Genomic DNA, 17,092 nt, shown 5'->3' with positions numbered 1-17,092 from the left:
CATGAAAACGGGGGCAGCAGGAAGTCTTTTAAAGACCCTCAGGCTTCCACTAAGAGCTGAGCACAGTTGGTCTGTGAGGGTCAGCAACAGTAATGGGAGCCACAGCACAAGGAGCATGGGGAAGGGGCAGCCCCTGAGTGTGGGGCCAAAGCGGGCCAAGGCCACTCCAAAGTGAGCACTTGGTGAACCTCAGGGAGAAGCTGGGGAGGGACACCACCCAGGCCCTGCGTGGTCAGCGTGGGGCAGGCATAGTGGGCCCCATGGCCACCAAGCTGAGTGAGCTTGGGGCCAGAAGAGGCAGACTCCTTCCTGAGGGGACTGGTGCCCCTGCCCAGACCTCTTCCAGGCAGGGTAACATGGAAGGATGTCACAGTGAATGGTGGGGGCTCTGCTGGAGGCAGGGGCATCCCCAAAGCAGAGGCACGATGTGGTGGTTGAGGAGGGACTGGGACTCATGTCGCCTGTGGTGTGGAGCGGCCCAACTTGTATTTGCTTTCTCCCAACCTTGGGAGCAAACAGCCTTGCCTAGAGAGCTGCCCCAGGCTCAGCACCAGTCACCCATTTCTCCCCAGATCCAGGCCTACCACACCTCACACAGCTGCCCTGGGTTCATGGGGGAACCAACAGGGCAGCCGAAGTGCCGCAGAAAGTCACGGGAGTTGGAGAGAGTGCCCAGCACGCGGAAGCGGGCAGGGCTGTGGGGATCGGTCACCAGCCCCTCGTGAGAGCTCTCTGGTGTGCGGACCGAGCACCACACCTGCGGGCCAGGACAGACATGGGACATGTGGAGTCTAGAGAAGAACGAGCCACAGACTTGGCTATAGCAGAACCAACCCAGGGGCACAGACCACCACTGCCCCAGCCCCTCCGCTCAGGAGGCCTCAGGGACACTGCAGGGGGCTCAGCCAGCATCTCAGTTCCAACCCCTTTGCTATCAGCAAAAAGGGAAGAGAATGTGCTTTCCCTCCCAAATTCCTTGAAGAATTCCTCCCAAAACTGCCCTGGACATTGGTTGCCCAGCATGGACATGGTTGAGGGGGAAAAGCAGAGGTCCCAGAGGCTGCCTGCTATGGTGCAAAGTACCTAGAGGAGAGCTCACCCGAGTCCTCGCTCCACACTTACTTTATTCCTGGGTAGCCCCTTTGTGCCCCTGAGCTTTAGTCTCTTCCTTCAAACCTACCTCACAGGAGCATCATGAGGATAATGCCTGCTCCCCTTCCTGCTCCCTCCAGGAGGGCAGACCTGCCCTTTGAGATGGGCACACTCCTACTGAGGAGTTCTCCCTCCTCAGACCTCCCCAGGCTGCCTAGAGGCTTGAGGACAAGGCTGTCCCAGCCCACCTTCCGCACCCCAACTTCCACTCCATTTCCCAGCCCCTTTCCTGTACACCCCAGACTTCTTATGTCATACTCCAGAGGGAATGGGATGGAGCCCTCCAGGCCTCCCAGGAGGGCAATACCTGGGCAAATCCCACAAAGAAGAGCTGGTGGTTGGTGAGCCCAACGGCTGGCAGCTGCTGCTCCTCCCCATGCTTTCTCAGCCATGTTTCATATGCCTGGGTGGGCACAGTGGGCGGCAAGTCCATCAGGGCCTGCCCACATCCACCCACATCCTTCCACCCCAGCTGCTGGGTCTCAGCCACTGAAGGGCTGACCAGGCCACTCACATTGTAGGCAGCCTTGAGTCCCCCATTGTCGGCGATGTTCTCCCCCAGCGTCTGGCGGCCGTTGAGCCTCTCCCCATTGACCTGGTACTGGTTGTACTGCTCCTCCATGCAGGCTGTGTGGTTCTGGAAGGCCGCCAGCGACTCGTTCTGCCACCAGGGCCGCAGGTTCCCCTCCTTGTCATACTCGCGCCCTGAGGAGAACTCACCCTTGCATGCCACCAGACCAGCACTCACCCAGAGCACCCCCACCAGCCCTGGTCCCCTGGGGCCTGCCCCAACATCCCAACGGATTTCAGGAGCCATGGGGAACTCTAGGCCAGAGGGGACAACTCCACAGGTCCCTACCTTGGTCATCAAAGGCATGTGTCAACTCATGGCCCATTACCACGCCGATGCCACCAAAGTTCAGGGCCCTGGTGGGTGAGGAATGCTGAGTGAGGTCATGGTAGGCCACTTCCAGAACCTACCACCAGCTCTGCTCCAAGCTCACCCACAGGCCCAGGCCCTGGCACCCAGCCCCTCCTGTCTCAGACACACTTTGGATGGTTGCAGGCATAGAAGGGGGCCTGCAGGATGCCAGCAGGGAAGACGATTTCATTCTTGGTTGGAAGGTAGTAGGCATTCACTGTCTGGGGGGTCATGCTCCACCTGGGGGAGGAAGAGGGAGAGGCTGAGGCTCCTGACTCTTCTGATACTGCTCCCAGCCCAACAGTCCTATCCTACCTTCTGCAAGGGCCTGTACTTCCGGTCTGGCATGAGCCATGCCATCCCTTTCTCCCATCCCTTGAAACCTTTCCCCACCTCTTTTGCTGCCCCAAGTGTCTGTGGCCCCCCATTCTCACTGGTCTCGGCTGGGAGGCTTACGGAGCTGGTCAGCCATCACCTTAGCAGAGAAGTTGTACAAATTCAACATGTTTTGGAAAAAAGAATCTTCAGAGACTTCATACTGTGGGAATGGTGGGAAGTAGAAAGCAAACAAGAGAACATGTTGGAGAAGATAATAGTCCCAGCTTGACTACTAATTAGCACCTCTCCAAGCCTCAGTCTCCTCAACTGTAAAATATCAAGTAATAATTGCCAATATTTAAAGAGCACTATGTTGCAGATGTTGTATTTTTCACACACTGCCTTCTTTTCTTATCACAACCCCCCTATGAGGTACGTACTAGTAGAACCCCATTTTACAGATGAAGAAACTGAGGCCTGGAGATATCTGGCCCAAGGTTACACAGTTAGGGATAGAAACAGGCTTTGATTCAGGTTTGACTCCAAATCCCTGCTTGTTAACACTATATTTTACTGCTGTGTGGCCCACAGCCTGGCACAGAGCCAAAATTTAAACACTGTTGTTAGACTGCATCTGCCTCTAAAAGGAGCCAACATGCTATGCACTTCTTTCCCTACCACCACTGCTTGAGTCCCAGTTACAGAGCCCAGGGAATAGTGTCCCCCCACGATGGAGCTGAAGCTCAATACTGGTTAGCACAGGTACTCACCCCATCATAAACATCATCCAGCTCTTTGGGCTCCAGGATGAAATCCGGGAAACCAATCATATCATAGATAGCGTCTGCCTGAAGAGACCAGGTTAAAGGTTTCCCTCTCCAGGCTCCCAGCAAAACTGTATCTTCCATCCCCACCTCAAGATGGTGCCCCAACCCTAGCCACGGCTCACTTTCTCCTTGGCTGCCTGGCGCGTCTTCTCATCCATCCAAACCAGCTGTCCCAGGGCCTCCTCGAAGGCAGTCCGGATTTCGCTGATCATCCCCTCTGCCTGGGGGTGGGTTGAGGGCACAAGTCAGCCTCCTCCTGCACTTAACTCATCCCTGCTTCCCCATCCACCCTATGCCCCATCCTGGTCCCTCCAGGGGAGACGTGGGAATGGCTGGACTCATAAAATAGGGCGGAGCATCTGGAAACACCATTTGTGAAGGAACTGGGATTATGGGTGGCTTTTTTTTCTAATTAATTTTTTTAAATCGACAATAAGTTAATTAAATTAAAATTATAACTTAATATAGTGCATTGATTTTTATCTGATTGTGAAAGAAAGGCATTAATAGAAAATTTGGAAAATTGAGAAGAGTTGAAGAAGAAAATAGACCATTCATAATCCCATTACTCAGAGATAACTTCTTTTAACATTTTGATTATCTACTTTTAGAGTTTTTCCCTGCCCAGATATACATATAAAATATGGAATTATGTTATATAACATATATATATACATATTTTTTATAACCTACTCTTTTTCACTTAAAGATAATCATCAGTTTAAAGGCTGCCTCCATAATCCGTCCTAATTACAATTTATTTTTCCTTTACCCTATGGTTGGATATTCGGGCTGTTTTCATTTCCCCATACTACAAACAACGCTGCCATAAACACCCTTGTGGATAATATGTTAAGCACATCCATTATCATCTCCTAATAAATAAATATTATTTTTTCTTATTATATAGGCAACAAATTCATTGTAGAAAATTTGGAAAACACATAAATTTTTTTTTTTAAAAATCCCTCACAATCCCACTGCCCAAAGCAACCACTGTTGATTTGTTTATAAATTTTCTTCCAGTTGTTTTTCCTATGTGTACACACATATATGAACAATATGTTTTAAATAAAACAAGGGGGTAGTGTTGGAGAAACTTGGAGACTCACGATTTCCTTGCTTTGCCGGTCAAAGGTGGCCTTCACAAAGAGGGAGCCCAGAGCGAAGCCAAGGGCGTCATCTGTGCTGGAGATGCAGGTCTGCCACCTCGGCATACAGGACTGTCAAGGGACAAAGAGCCAGGCCCCCAGAGATGGCTCTGTCTGACAGTCTGAGGGCCTTTCTCTGTCTCTGGGGCTAGCCCTTCTCTGCTCTGGACAACAGAGGCCTGGGTCTGGGGTGCCGTCTCTCCCTTGGACTCCAGGAAAAATGAAGGGCAATGTCCCAAAGTGTGCCAAGCCCAGCAGTAAAACCTCAGGAGGGATGCATTTGCTGTTCCCTCTATTCTCAGCACTCTCCTCTTAAGTGTCTAAGTGGCCCATTGGAGTACAGAAGTTTCTTTGCTCCACTCCACATCTCAGTCTTACATCCAATCGGCCACTCATGCCGGAAACCTGGGAGTCATCCCAGCTTCTTCCATCTCCCTGACCCCCGCATTCAGTCTATCACCAGTTTCTACCAACTCTACTTCTTCATCATCTCTCCTGCCTACCCCATTGCCCTTCCCCTCCTGTGACACTATCACCTCTTGCCTGAAAACTGCAGTTGCCTCTTAACTAGACACTTGATTCCATTCTCATCCCCTCCCCTGCCACTCTTCTCCATCTTCCATGTAGTCGCCATAAAGATTATCTAATACATGGTTACTCCTATGGTTCCCCATCGGTGAAAGAAGCAAGGCCAGACTTCCTAACACAAAATCCAGGTCCCTTCATGGATTGCCCTATGCCCCCTCACTGAACTCAGCCTCTGTGTTGCCCTGTTCTCAAGCTCACACCAGAGCACGTGCACATCCACCAGGCTTCTTCTGGCCTCTGAGAATGTTCACATGCTGTTCCTCCTGCCTGGGATGCCCTTCTCCCCTACTTCCTTGAGGAACTCATTCTTCGACACCTCTTCAGAGAGCCTTTCCTGATGCCTTCCCCCACCGTTCCCGGAGGTAGAATGTGCTGTCCCCACCTCTGTCCTATAGCACAATGAAGGTCTTTCACTTAATGTGTGCACTTATCACCCCCAAATATAATGTATTTGTTTATATGTCCACTCCACCCCAGGCTTAATGGTGCACCTTGAAACTACAAACAGCATTTATTCATCTTCTTCATCCACATCATGAAAGCTCAGTACCTATATATACCATAGACTGGGTAAGTGCTTCACTTACATTAACTCAGTTAATCCTCGTGACAACCTTGCAAGCTATTCCTACTTCACAGACCCAGAAATGGAGAGTCAGAGAGGCTGGGTGACATGCCCAAGGTCTCATAAGCTAAAAATAAAGGAGTTGGAATTGGAACCCAAGCCAACTTGATTCCAAATTTTATGCTCCATACTATGTACCTGTGCACCATGCAGCAAATGGTGCCTGACACACTGTAGGTGTGCAGCATCAGCTAGATTGGATCAGAAGGCAGGGGCAGAGTCACAGAGCCCACCTTCTTGGTGCCATAAAGGGTTTCCAGCAGCTTCTCTTGTGCAGACTCAAAGCGTCGGTCCAGGCTTGAGGTTGTCTTCTGCACAAGGTTCCAGATCAGGTAATTGTTCAGGATGCTGGCATCCAGACCAGAAAATAAGGAAGGGGCAGACAGGGTACCCTTTCCCCCCAAAAACCAGCCCATAGGGATGTGCAGGCAGCAGGAGTCCTGAGACGCATATGTGGAAGCTGTCCAGAGTGCCTCTTTCACCCTGGGACCACACACCTGCCTATAGAAGTCAAGTTGGAACAAGGCATGGAAATAGAGATTGCAAATGGGCACCCTGAAACCCTGGCATAGAGAAAGAGTCTGCAGACATTCTGATTTGATGTTTGGAAGGTCCAGAGCCTTATCTCTTTTTTGTGTGTTTTTTTTTGGGGGGGGGAAGCTGACCAGTACAGGGATCTGAACTCTTGACCTTGGTGTTACAAGGCTGCATTCTAACCAACTGAGCTAACTGGGCAGCCCAGAGCCTTATCAAATGCTGCTCTGTCTAGTTGTGCCGCTGCACTATGCCCAGTCTCTGTCGAGACTTTCACAGAGCCCTGAACCCCACTCCCAGGATCTTGGGCTTCCCCCCACCTTGGTTCCGTGCGGTTGATAAGCTCTGACACCTGCTGCAAATAATCCATCCCATAAACCACCACAGGCTCAGAGTCACTCAACTCCAGTGGTGACAGCAAGAAAGACAGGAACTCAAGCCAGTCGATGGAGGGCGCCAAAGTCTGAAAGCAAAAAAATCTCAGGCCTCCCTGCCAGCCCACCTGGCTTCCTGCAGACCCCTCCCCCACTGACATGCTGTAGCCTGGGAGTCCTTCCCATTGCCATAGCAACAGCTACTGGCTGCTTGGTGACTCCTTCCTTCAATAAACCCTTTTCCAGGCCTGAGCACCCCCCAATCTGGGAGCCCAACCGCTTATTATACAAGAAAACCCACCATGTGTGATATTAAGCTAGGGCACAGATATTCAAATATTTTCCTAACAGCTGATAAAATACCACTCCCCTGACCCCTCATACATTCCTGGCCTCTCCTCCAGAAAGCCCCCTTCCCCAACTTCTCCATAATCCAGCACCTAAAGTGTTGATACGTGGCACAGTAAGGGCCCTCCAGAAGACACTTCCATATCTATTCTGACTGTTTTATGGACATTTCATACAAGTTATAAATTTTTAACTCAAACCCTTCATGCATCCCCAGGCAAGAAGAAAGGGACCAAAGGATGGCCTAGCAAGAGATGGCCTAAAATGGACACCATTTTTCATTCCAGGATAGCAACAATGCAGTCAGGAAGCTCGGAAAAGCAAGGATTGGCTGCCTCAGGAAGATCGCATGAGGGGAATCTGGGTGGTCTGTACCAGAGGCTGGCCCCTCCCAGATATCTCTAGTCCCTGCCTGCCCCACCTGCAGCTCCGAGATGCTCATCTTGTGATAGATCTTCTCCTCATCGCGCCGCTGGTCCTGGGGCACTGTGATGTTGGCCAGTTGTATCTCCAGCTCCAGCACCTGCTGCATCTGCTCCCGTGAGGAGGTTGGCTGTCCACCTAACAGCATCCCCAGCTCTTCCATGTAATCCAGGTAGGCAGTGAGCACCTGTCAAGGCCCGAATAGTCCTCAGAGCCCAGCAACAAGTCCTGCTAAAGGCAGAGAGGATCTGTCTGTTCTGGCCACCACCTGGGCTCACTATCTCCTCTGCTTGATCCTCCTAAAGGAAGCCTTTCTAGATGACCCTGTTTCATTTCTAATATACTGCTTACCACTGTTGGCTATGTCCTATTAAATTTGTGCACTTGTTTGTCATCTATTTCCCCAAGGAAAAGGCGAGTTCCAGGTGAGCACTGTTCCAAGTTACAGTGGCTTATTCGCCAGTGTGTCCCTAGGGCCTAGAACAGAGCCTAGTACAAAATAGGTGCTCTGTAAATATTTGTCCAGTGGATGGACCTGCTCCGTACTGCTTCGCCTCATTTCCTAAAGCCCTTCTAGTTGTCCCAGCCCATCAGTGGCCACATGTCTTCACTGAACAGCTGCCTGGACCCCACAGGGAATTTGCTACCTTTCATCCTGCCAGGCCTCACACTTGCTGCTTTCAGCACTCTCCTCTGTTCTCCAAGGGAGAGAAAGCACAGAAAGGAAATATTTAGTGATGTGGGCATACAGGTACCAGACTCTCTGTTAGAGGCTTTACATATAATGTATCTTCCCTCCACCCTCCTCAGCAGTTCCATAAAGTGGATATTAGTCCCATTTTATACACGAGGGAACAAGTTTGGGAAGGTGACATGATGGGAGTCATATCACAAGCTAGCAGATGGCAGAGTCAGAACGTGGCCCAGCCCTGAGGGGCCCAGCACTACCTGGGCCCAGCACAAATTCATGTGCCTCATCACCTGTCGGCACTCAAGCTCCAAGAGGGCAGGGGCTTTGCTTCCACCACCACTGTAATCTCAGGTTCTTGCACACTCTGCCACACAGTAGGTGCTCCATAAATATTTGCTGAGTAAATGGATGAAAATCTGCAAACAGACCCTCAGCACTGCTCAGCACCAACTCCCCATGGCCCTCTTCCCAGAGACCACTCCACACTCAGCCTGAAGCCACACATGGGACTCCTTTAATTGTCAAGGGCCATTATCTCTTCTGCTCTACTGAGAGGTTTTAGATCTCTCAATAACCATTCTCTACACTTCAGAATTTCTCCTTTTTCCCACCTCTCCTTTTCCTTGCAGGCAGCATCAGAGGAAGAGGTTTGAGTTCCAATCCCAGCCACCCTAGCCCCTAAGGGGGATGGTTAGCTCCACCAGTATCTCACTCTACTCCTTTCTCTCCTTACCTCTTTACCTTCAGCTTAAGACTTACTTTTGAGGCTTTCCTGAACCCTGCTTTCCTCCTAGTTTTATCCTGTCTTAACCTTTTGTGCTTCAGCTTCCCCTAGATCCCAGCACAGGAGGTTTCCCACCCAAGGCAGTCAGTGACACACTGACAGCCAAACCCAAGCCTTTCTCCTCGCCCTTTCCAAAGTGTTGGATGATGTGGTTCTCTCCTGCATCCTCAAAATTCTTTCCTCCCATGACTCAGGTGATGTCAAAATCACACATCTGCTCACAGCACTTTTAAGTTTCCCTTTCCATTTCTTTTGGGATAAGTCCTAAACTTGACCCACAATATTCATTAATAATATGAGTCTACACACCTGTTTACTCTCCTCTCCCCTCTTCCACTGAGTATAGTCAATAGAGAATACTCCCTCCCACTAAGAGCCTTTACAGAAGCTGTTCCCTTTGCAGAATCCCCTCCCTCACCCTAGGACTAGGCTGGTTCCCAATTATAGTCACTTTCAGAACCCCATGCTTCTCCTCTATAACAGTCCCAACAACTGTAAACAGGACAACTGTGTAATGAGGTATTTCCTGTCTTCTCCCCCACTTAGAGGGCAGTGGCTATGTCTTAGTCACTACATGCTTAGAGGAAGGTCTGGCCAAGGAATGCACAATGTCTGTGAGTGAATGACAGAAGGACAAATTACTCTCCTGGTTATCCTATTCCACAGCAGTCTCCTTTGCTGCCTCCTTCTCTCACTGCCCTTAAAATACAAGGATCTCCTTCTTTCCTGTCTGTATTCTTCCCCCTTTCTCTCACCTCTCCTGAGCCTTTGTCTAGGCCTCTAAGAAGATGCCCCTCAAGCCAATGGCTCCCTTCAGGTTTGTCTTCTCTCCAGCACTCCATACAACTTTCAAAGCTACCTGAGGACCTCTCCGTATAGAAGGTGCCCAGGTCCCTCCAACTCACACGTCTAAAATGAGCACCCTGAGTGTTGGCCACATGCTGGAGCATAAGCTTGCACCTCTCCCACCCACCCCAAACACTATATGAAGTAGATGCTATGATCCCCCTTTTGCAGATAAGGAGACAACCTCAAAAAGAATAACCCACTTGCACCAAACAGCAGAGTTGATATTGAAACCCTGGTCTGACTCCAAACTCTTTCCTTTTCCTGTGACATTACACTGTCTCTTCCCCATTATACCTAACTTGGTTCTTCCTACAATGGCCCCTGATTCCCTAAGGGCCCCTTCGCTCCACCATCACTCAGGCTTACAGCTCAACCTCAATCCCTACCACTTCCCTCTTCTAACCTACAGTCACCAACAACTCATGATTCTTACTTGATTGCATCTCTTGCAACCTCCCCTTCCTAACATTCCCTCTGCCATGTCCTCCATTTGAGCCATTGACTCAGAGTCTGTAGTACTGCAGAGACTCTTAACCCATCTCCAGGTTTCTCACACCCCAGCCAAACTGGCTTCCCACGACACTGCTCACTGGGTCACTCCCTCCCTGCTCTGGAACATGCAATGCCTCTCTGAGGACTGTAGAATAAGCTACTGAGTGTGGCATTCAAGGTCCTAGTCCCTGCCCACCCTCCCAGCCTGCCATCTGCTTTGAGCACCACATTTTGTCAAACTGGACCCTTTCCCATGGCCCAAACACACTTAGCCTTTCCCCTCTTCAATGCTTTTATTTAAACTGTTCCCTCTCCGTAGCACGTCCTCATTTGCTCCTACATATTCTACAGGGCCTGGCTCAAATCTCTTCAGGAAACCTTCTCTGGCTACCTGAGTCTCTCCTGAGTTCTAGAGACCCTCTTCTGAGCCTTGTTCTCAACTATCTAGGTCAATATACCCATCAACATTGAAAGCTTCTTGTGACAACGGCTCTGAAACTTATATCTCAGGATTCCGCCACTGCACCTGGCACACAGTAGGTTCCTATAAAATGTTTTCCAGAAAGAATAACAGAAAGGAAAGAAGAGAGGGCAGTTGGCTCACTAGGTGACAGGATAGACTCGCCTTCCCCACACTGACCCTGAGCAAAGGGAAAAGTAAACAAGGATCAGCCCAGTTCAGCAAGGGGTGGAGACAGGGGTTCTGAGGATGCTACTTACTTTCTCATTGGCAGTTCTGTTTAAGTAATAATCTCGAGAGGGCAGAAAGAGCCCAGACTGGTCTACCTGCAATGGCAAAGAAAGAAGGTGAGACTCCCAGGAACCTGGACTCCTGTGCAAGGGAAGCCAGCCCAGCCTGTCTGTCACAGGAGAGGGGCGTCTGGACTCAGCAATGGGACCTGAAGTCCTTCCCCACCCTTCCCCAGTCCTGCACCTGGATAACATTGCTGTTGGAACTCTTCGAGTCGGCACTGATATAGACGGTGAAGAACGGGGTGGCCCTGTAGGTCCCTGCTACTGCCTTCAGCACCTCCATGAAGTTGTCCTGGTCCCAGGGCCCCGTAATGTTCCAACCACCGATCTGAGTAGAGACCATAAGTGGAATCTATGGCACAGAGAGCCCCCAAAGCTATCTTGGGCCACATCTTCTCCCAGGGCACCCCCCCCCCCGCTCCTCCTGCCCGCAGCCGACCCAGTGGCCCTACCTTGTCAATGAGATCTCGCAGTGGCTGGGCTCCCAACTCCTCAATGTGCTCCACCTGTAAGCAAGACAGGTAGAAGCGCTGCGTCTTCCGCTCAGCTTCGCTGCTGGAGTTGAAGGTAGTGTTTTCTGTGGGGTAGAACAAGGGTCCAGGTGGTAATTAATTAGGTTAACCGCTGAGGGGGAGTCCCTGGCCCTTTCTCGGTTCTTCTCCTTGGCTTCTCAATGAGCAGTCCTCCTAATGTAGACCCAGGAAGACTGTCTGAAACAGCAAATCGTGGTTTCCTCTCTCCTATGCATGGAAACCCTCAAAGAGATCTAGGCACTATAGGCCCCCTGATGTCCAACATACCTCAACAGTGCTGCAGGCAGAGTGCAGAGAGGAGCCCCTCCATTATACTCAGAGGTCTGACCCCCTCAAACTCACCTCCACTTCTCAGGAGCCCCTTCTCTTTGCATCCCCTCCCTCAGGAGTGTTCACAGAGCTATCCACTTCATTTGTGGACATTTATGCAGTACCAACTAAGTGCCAGGCCCTGTGGTGAGCATAAGGCATATACCTGGCACAACACCTCCCTCACAGCACCACTCACCAAGCAGGAGTTTCAGTATGGCCTGGTTCTGGTCCCAGAGGCTGTTAAAGGTGTTCCAGCGAGAACGCCCATCCGGCAGGGGGTTCCTCCGAATCCAGCCTCCACAGGAGAACTGGTAAAAGTCCTCACAGGGGCTCACCTCCCGGTCCAGGGACTCCAGGATTTTTCCAGCCACTCGAATGCAGGCCTCTGTGAGGCAGGTGCTGTGGGATGGGTCTGTGGCAGTGGACATGGCCAGAGGGTAGGAGACAGTCAATCTGGGAGAAGCAAATTGTTTGGAAGGGCCACGAAAGCAGCAAGGTTGGGAAGAAAAAGAAAAGCCAAGGGCTTTTCTGTGTGGAAGGCTGGCCTCAACCAGAGAAAATCTTAGAGGTCCTTCAGCCTCCAGACCGCACCCCCTCCCCATCTATGAGGGCTGGTAATAGGTGTGAGCCCACCTACCTCTGTGGTACTGGACCCCCAGGGCCACAAGGCAGCCCAGAAGCAGTGCAGCCAGCAGTAGAGAGACACTTGCCAAGACCAGTTCCAGCAGTGTGTGTGAGCCTAAGAGTTGTCTTGTCCTCTTCCGGAATCCCACCTGGGGAACACAGGGGGACAGAAGGCAACTGAGCTGCAGGGGACCCAAGATCACCAGAGGGTGAAGGCACAGGCAGTTTCCATAGCCGTGGAGCAAAAAACGCTAATAGGGTTAACTTTGGGCCCAGGGGCAATGAGGCAGGCCGAGTTGAGCCCTGAGCCTGCTTTGTGCAACGTCATGGCTTAGAATCGCCTCACCATAGTCCCAGCGCAGAGGCCAGAGATGTAAGGGAGGTGGGGGCAGGTGACCCTCCAGAACAGCCCAGAGCTCCTGGGTGTGCCAGGCGTCATGCCAGAGCTTGGGCCTGGTGAGAAAGGGGGAACCCCCTTGCCCACCTCCACTGCGTCCTGGGAGGCCCCGCCCTCTACGGGGGTCTCGGGTGCGTCTTCGTCCCGAAGCGTGGCCCGTTTGTACTCCACCATCTGCCAGACAGTCGGGGGCGCCAACCGAGGTCAGGCAGAGAGGGCTGTTTGCCCACGGCTCCGCCCCAGTGCCCCTCGCCCGGGGGGCACTCTCCGGCCTGCCCAGCTGTGCCGGCCTGGGGACCCTCTGACGCCGTCCCCATCCCCCACCCCCATCTCCGCGAGCCGGAACCCCTGCCCGACGCCGCCCGTCCCTCCGCCTAGTCCTCCCCTACCCGGGTCCTCTCCCCCGAGTCCGCAGCCCGCACTCACGTTGCCGCCGCTGCCCAGCTCCTGCAGCGCGACGCTCATGGTAGAGTCGGGCCGGGTGTCGTCTTAGGGCTCCCGGCGGCCGGCCCTCTCCCGAGCCGCGGCCCCGGCCCCCCGCCCGGCCCCGCCACAGCCCGCCATCTCGGCGGCTGCCACAGCCCCTCGCTCGGCCGCCGCAGCCCCCGCCTGCCCGAGTCCCCCTCCCCCGCGGCGCGGTGCCCGGGAGTGGGGGGAGCGTGGGGGAGGGGAGGAGCGCGCCCGCGGCTCTCCGCCACTTCTTCCTGGTCAGCCCCCGATCTCGGCAGCACGCTCCCGCAAGCCACCCATAATTTACTTTCCTTTGACCCAGGCCCCAACCTTGCTAATACTGCTTGGCCCAGTTCCCCAAATTTCAAGCCTTCTCCACTCCACCCCCTTTAAATACCTTAGAGAAATGATGCCCTCCTGAGGAACATCCTCCCCCAGTAGTCCGCACGGCCGCTCTTCTCAGTGCACACAGAGCACGCACGCAGTTCACCCACACACAGGGTGTCCACACAACATCTGCACAGAGAACACACAGACCCCAAGTACACAGGCAGGCATATGGACACACACACACCCCCCTAAGACACTCACAGAAGGTATACGCACTGTAAACATACACAACGTATGCGTGCACTACAAACCCAGAGACAACCCACAAAGTGCACTGTCGTTCACACACGAAGCACAGGGCAGCATACACTACACACACAGCCCACACTGACTCCACTTTTACATGTTGCTTCAAGACTGCACTTTTACTCTCCAAGATAATTGCTGTCATCAGATCATCTCATAAAGGGAGGGTTACAGATGGTGACAAATTGGCAGGGAAAAAAACAGCCATGCACAGATATTTAAAGAAAAGACGTGCTAACACTTCTATCTTGAGGAAAGCAAACCATTTTATTCGGGAGGTTTACAAGGGGGGGAAAAACCAAGCAATACTTAACTGAAAGGCAATAGTGTAGCATACATGCATCTGCCATCTGCCTTCCATATTTTCATTCCTTAATCTGGCCCGGTGTTGGTGCAGTCTGCTGCACTGAAGAGTGCCTAGTGGTTTTTACAAACAGAAAAAGAAGAGAGAGCAACTCATCTCTCCCCACCCCACATCTCTCCCCACCAAGAGAGTACAAGAATTTGACCTGAGAAGGCTTGGGGTGGTGGCAAATACATAATCCATTTCCCAACTCCCACCTCTGTTCTCAGACATCTCGCTGCAAGTGGTTCTAACTGGAATGTTCCTGTGCCTGAGATAGAGTGGATGATGGATGGATGAGGCTGAAAAGTGTTGGATTGCTTTCTTTGACATTTTCCACCCCAAAATTGAATGTTCTCAAACAGGAGACATTACAGTATCACAGTTAGGGTGAAAGATTCTAGATTCAGACTCAGTTTTTTCATTTGTAGAATAAAATAAGAATAGGACCTACTTCAAAGAGCAGTTGTGAGAGTTAAATGAAACAGTACTTGTAAAGTGCTTAGGACTGTGCCTAGCACATAATGGGCACTCAGTGTTTTTTATTATTATTATTATTAATTAATTTATTTATTTCATTTGAATTATTATTATCATTCACATGCTATAGGTAGAAATGAGAATTGTAAGGCTGGAGGTGGCCTGTACTATTTCCCACATGGTAGAGCAGGCATATGGGTTCTAGGTTAGTCAGGGGTTCTCTGAGCAAGGAGCTTTCACATCCAGCCATACTGGAGGCTGCAATATCAAGGCCTTGGGAAATCTACTTGGGACAAGTCTCTGGAGTTGTTCATGTTCACTTTGATGACAATGTGACATCAGAGCACTCACCTTTTCCCCCTTTCCCCATGAGACTGGATGAAAGAAAACATGGCAGCAGGGTAGGATGGCCATATGAGTGTAACCAAAGCTACTGCATAATGACCTCCTGGCAGCAAGATCATTAGAAATAGTCCCATGGCCACTGCAACACCACAGTGGAAATAGCAAGCTTATGCAGCACTTCACTATGTGCCAGCCACTGTTTTAGATGCTTTACATCTATATACTCATTTACCTTCATGACACCTATGAAGCCATTCTACAGATGAGAAAACTGAGGCATAGAAAGGCTAAGAGCCACACAGCTAGTAAACGGCAAAGCTGGGATTCACACCCAGGGAGTCTGGCTCCTTTCTGAAGAACAGTTTAGCAATATGAGTCAAAAAGAAGCTGTACTTTCTCCCAACGTTAGTGGCTAGTATTTTGCTAATCTCCTCTAGGAAGAGTAAGTGAAAACATCTCAGTTTTCATTTGTTTGGTTTCTTGGCTGGCCTGTACCACATCAGTTTTCAAGTCATGCAGACCTGGACTAAAATTTGGGCTCAATTCTTTATCAGCTGTATGATTTTTATCCTTACCCTTAATTTTTCTCATCTATAAAATGGGAACAATCATCCCTAGCTCAGAGAAGTGCTGTGAGAATTAAATGCAACCACCTATGAAAGAGCCTGGTAGCTATTTTTACAGTGTTCTTGAATTCACTAGGTTTGGCCTAGATGGACATTTTCTTTTCATGCCTTTTTCATGACCAAAATCACTTATTAGGTTCATCACTATTCCTGACTACATGTTAGGTACCCTCTGTATAGGAGGTTTGCAGGATACTCTATTCTTTTTTTTTTTTAAGATGACCGGTAAGGAGATCTTAACCCTTGACTTGGTTTTGTCAGCACCACACTCTCCCAAGTGAGCTAACCGGCCATCCCTCTATAGGGATCTGAATCCTTGGCCTTGGTGTTATCAGCACCACTTTCCTGAGTGAGCCACAGGCTAGCCCTAGGATATTCTATTCTATAGGTCTATTTTCTTTCCTTTGTGTTTATCACCTTTGACTCTGTTTTTCTCTTATTCTCTTATTTTATTTTTTTGTCTCTTCTCTTTCTTTCCTACATAGGTAAACTTTTTCTGGTCTTTCTTTCCCTGTGTTGATTGTAAATTGAGAGGAAATGGACAATTGTGTTAAATTTACAAGCACAATGTAGTCATGAGGATAACAAGAAACAACAATGTCCAGTATTGAGAAATATGGGAAATATGGGCACTATCATATATTGCTGGTGGCTTATAAATTGATACGACCTTTTGGCAATAAGAATCAAAACATGCAAAAGTGTGCACACTCTTTGACCCAGAAAGTATAATTCTAGGAATTTGTTTCAGAAAATCATTATCCATAGGACATTTGTATCAGTTGGCTTTTGCTGCATAACAAACCACTCCAAACATGGTGGATTAAAATAACAAAAGAAGGGCTGGCCAGTTAGCTTAGTAAGTTAGAGCATGGTGCTGATAACACCAAAGTCAAGGATTTGGATCCTCATACCAGCCAGCTGTCCCCCCAAAATAACCATAATAACAAATGTTTATTATTTCTCATGTTCTATGGTTTGATTGGGTGGTTCTTCAGCATGGAGCCAGCTCAGCAGGAGCTGGATGGTCTAGGATGGCCTCGAAAGGCCTCATTTACATATTTGGGCTTCAGTTAGGATGTCTGAACTCTGTCTCTTTGTAGTCTCTCATCTTCTAGTAGGCTAGCGCAGGCTTCTTCATATAGTGGTCTTAGGATTCTCAGCAACAAAAAAGGCGGCAAGCTCCAGTACAAAAACATTTTTTAAGCCTCTGCTTGCATAACATCTGCTACTATTCCCATTGGGCTTTAAGCCACATGGTCAAACCAGATTCAGGGATGGAGAAATAGGCTCTACTTCTTGATTGGAGGAACTACAAAATATTGTGGCCATTTTTTCCCTACAACATTTGTTTATTACGGCACTTTTTATAATACAAAACAAAACCCAAAAAACTAAGGGGGGAGATTCAATGTCCAAGAGTAGAGGACTTGATAAATCAAACATTCACAAAATGGGATACTATGTAATATTTACAAATGACAGAAAAGAAGAATTAATGCTAGGAGGAAATGT

General features: G+C 50.0%; 1 protein-coding gene across 3 annotated transcripts; it reads right to left on the bottom strand.

Moving 5' to 3' along the window:
• Window positions 1-580: 580 nt before the first annotated feature.
• Window positions 581-13,162, bottom strand: ECE2 (endothelin converting enzyme 2). Of its 3 annotated transcripts, none has more exons than XM_063089608.1 (19): window positions 13,124-13,162; window positions 12,647-12,871; window positions 12,314-12,449; window positions 11,873-12,088; window positions 11,284-11,408; window positions 11,013-11,159; window positions 10,799-10,864; window positions 7,261-7,449; window positions 6,438-6,580; window positions 5,817-5,931; window positions 4,332-4,442; window positions 3,342-3,440; window positions 3,163-3,240; window positions 2,509-2,612; window positions 2,204-2,314; window positions 2,012-2,079; window positions 1,667-1,857; window positions 1,460-1,555; window positions 581-757 (listed from the first exon to the last, which is right to left on the bottom strand). In XM_063089608.1, exons 1-19 carry the CDS (start codon window positions 13,160-13,162, stop codon window positions 581-583), a joined length of 2,436 nt encoding a protein of 811 aa, XP_062945678.1. The 3 variants fall into 3 exon arrangements, with proteins under 3 accessions (XP_062945678.1, XP_062945686.1, XP_062945695.1); XM_063089616.1 differs by having other exon boundaries at window positions 12,785-12,871; XM_063089625.1 differs by lacking the exon at window positions 12,647-12,871.
• Window positions 13,163-17,092: the final 3,930 nt, after the last annotated feature.

This window comes from Cynocephalus volans, chromosome 1, assembly GCF_027409185.1.
Source record: "Cynocephalus volans isolate mCynVol1 chromosome 1, mCynVol1.pri, whole genome shotgun sequence".
Classification (NCBI taxonomy): domain Eukaryota; kingdom Metazoa; phylum Chordata; class Mammalia; order Dermoptera; family Cynocephalidae; genus Cynocephalus; species Cynocephalus volans.
This window is presented reverse-complemented; position numbering and strand designations above follow the sequence as displayed.

What these genes read in the sequence shown, in the direction of transcription:
- ECE2 (XM_063089608.1), bottom strand. Translation starts at nt 13,162, where the DNA reads ATGAGCGTCGCGCTGCAGGAGCTGGGCAGCGGCGGCAAC. An exon ending in ACAGAACTGCCAATGAGAAA is followed by an intron (nt 7,450 to 10,798) that starts GTAAGTAGCATC and finishes GGGCCTTGACAG; the next exon opens with GTGCTCACTGCCTACCTGGA. An exon ending in TGGATGATGTTTATGATGGG is followed by an intron (nt 2,613 to 3,162) that starts GTGAGTACCTGT and finishes CCATTCCCACAG; the next exon opens with TATGAAGTCTCTGAAGATTC.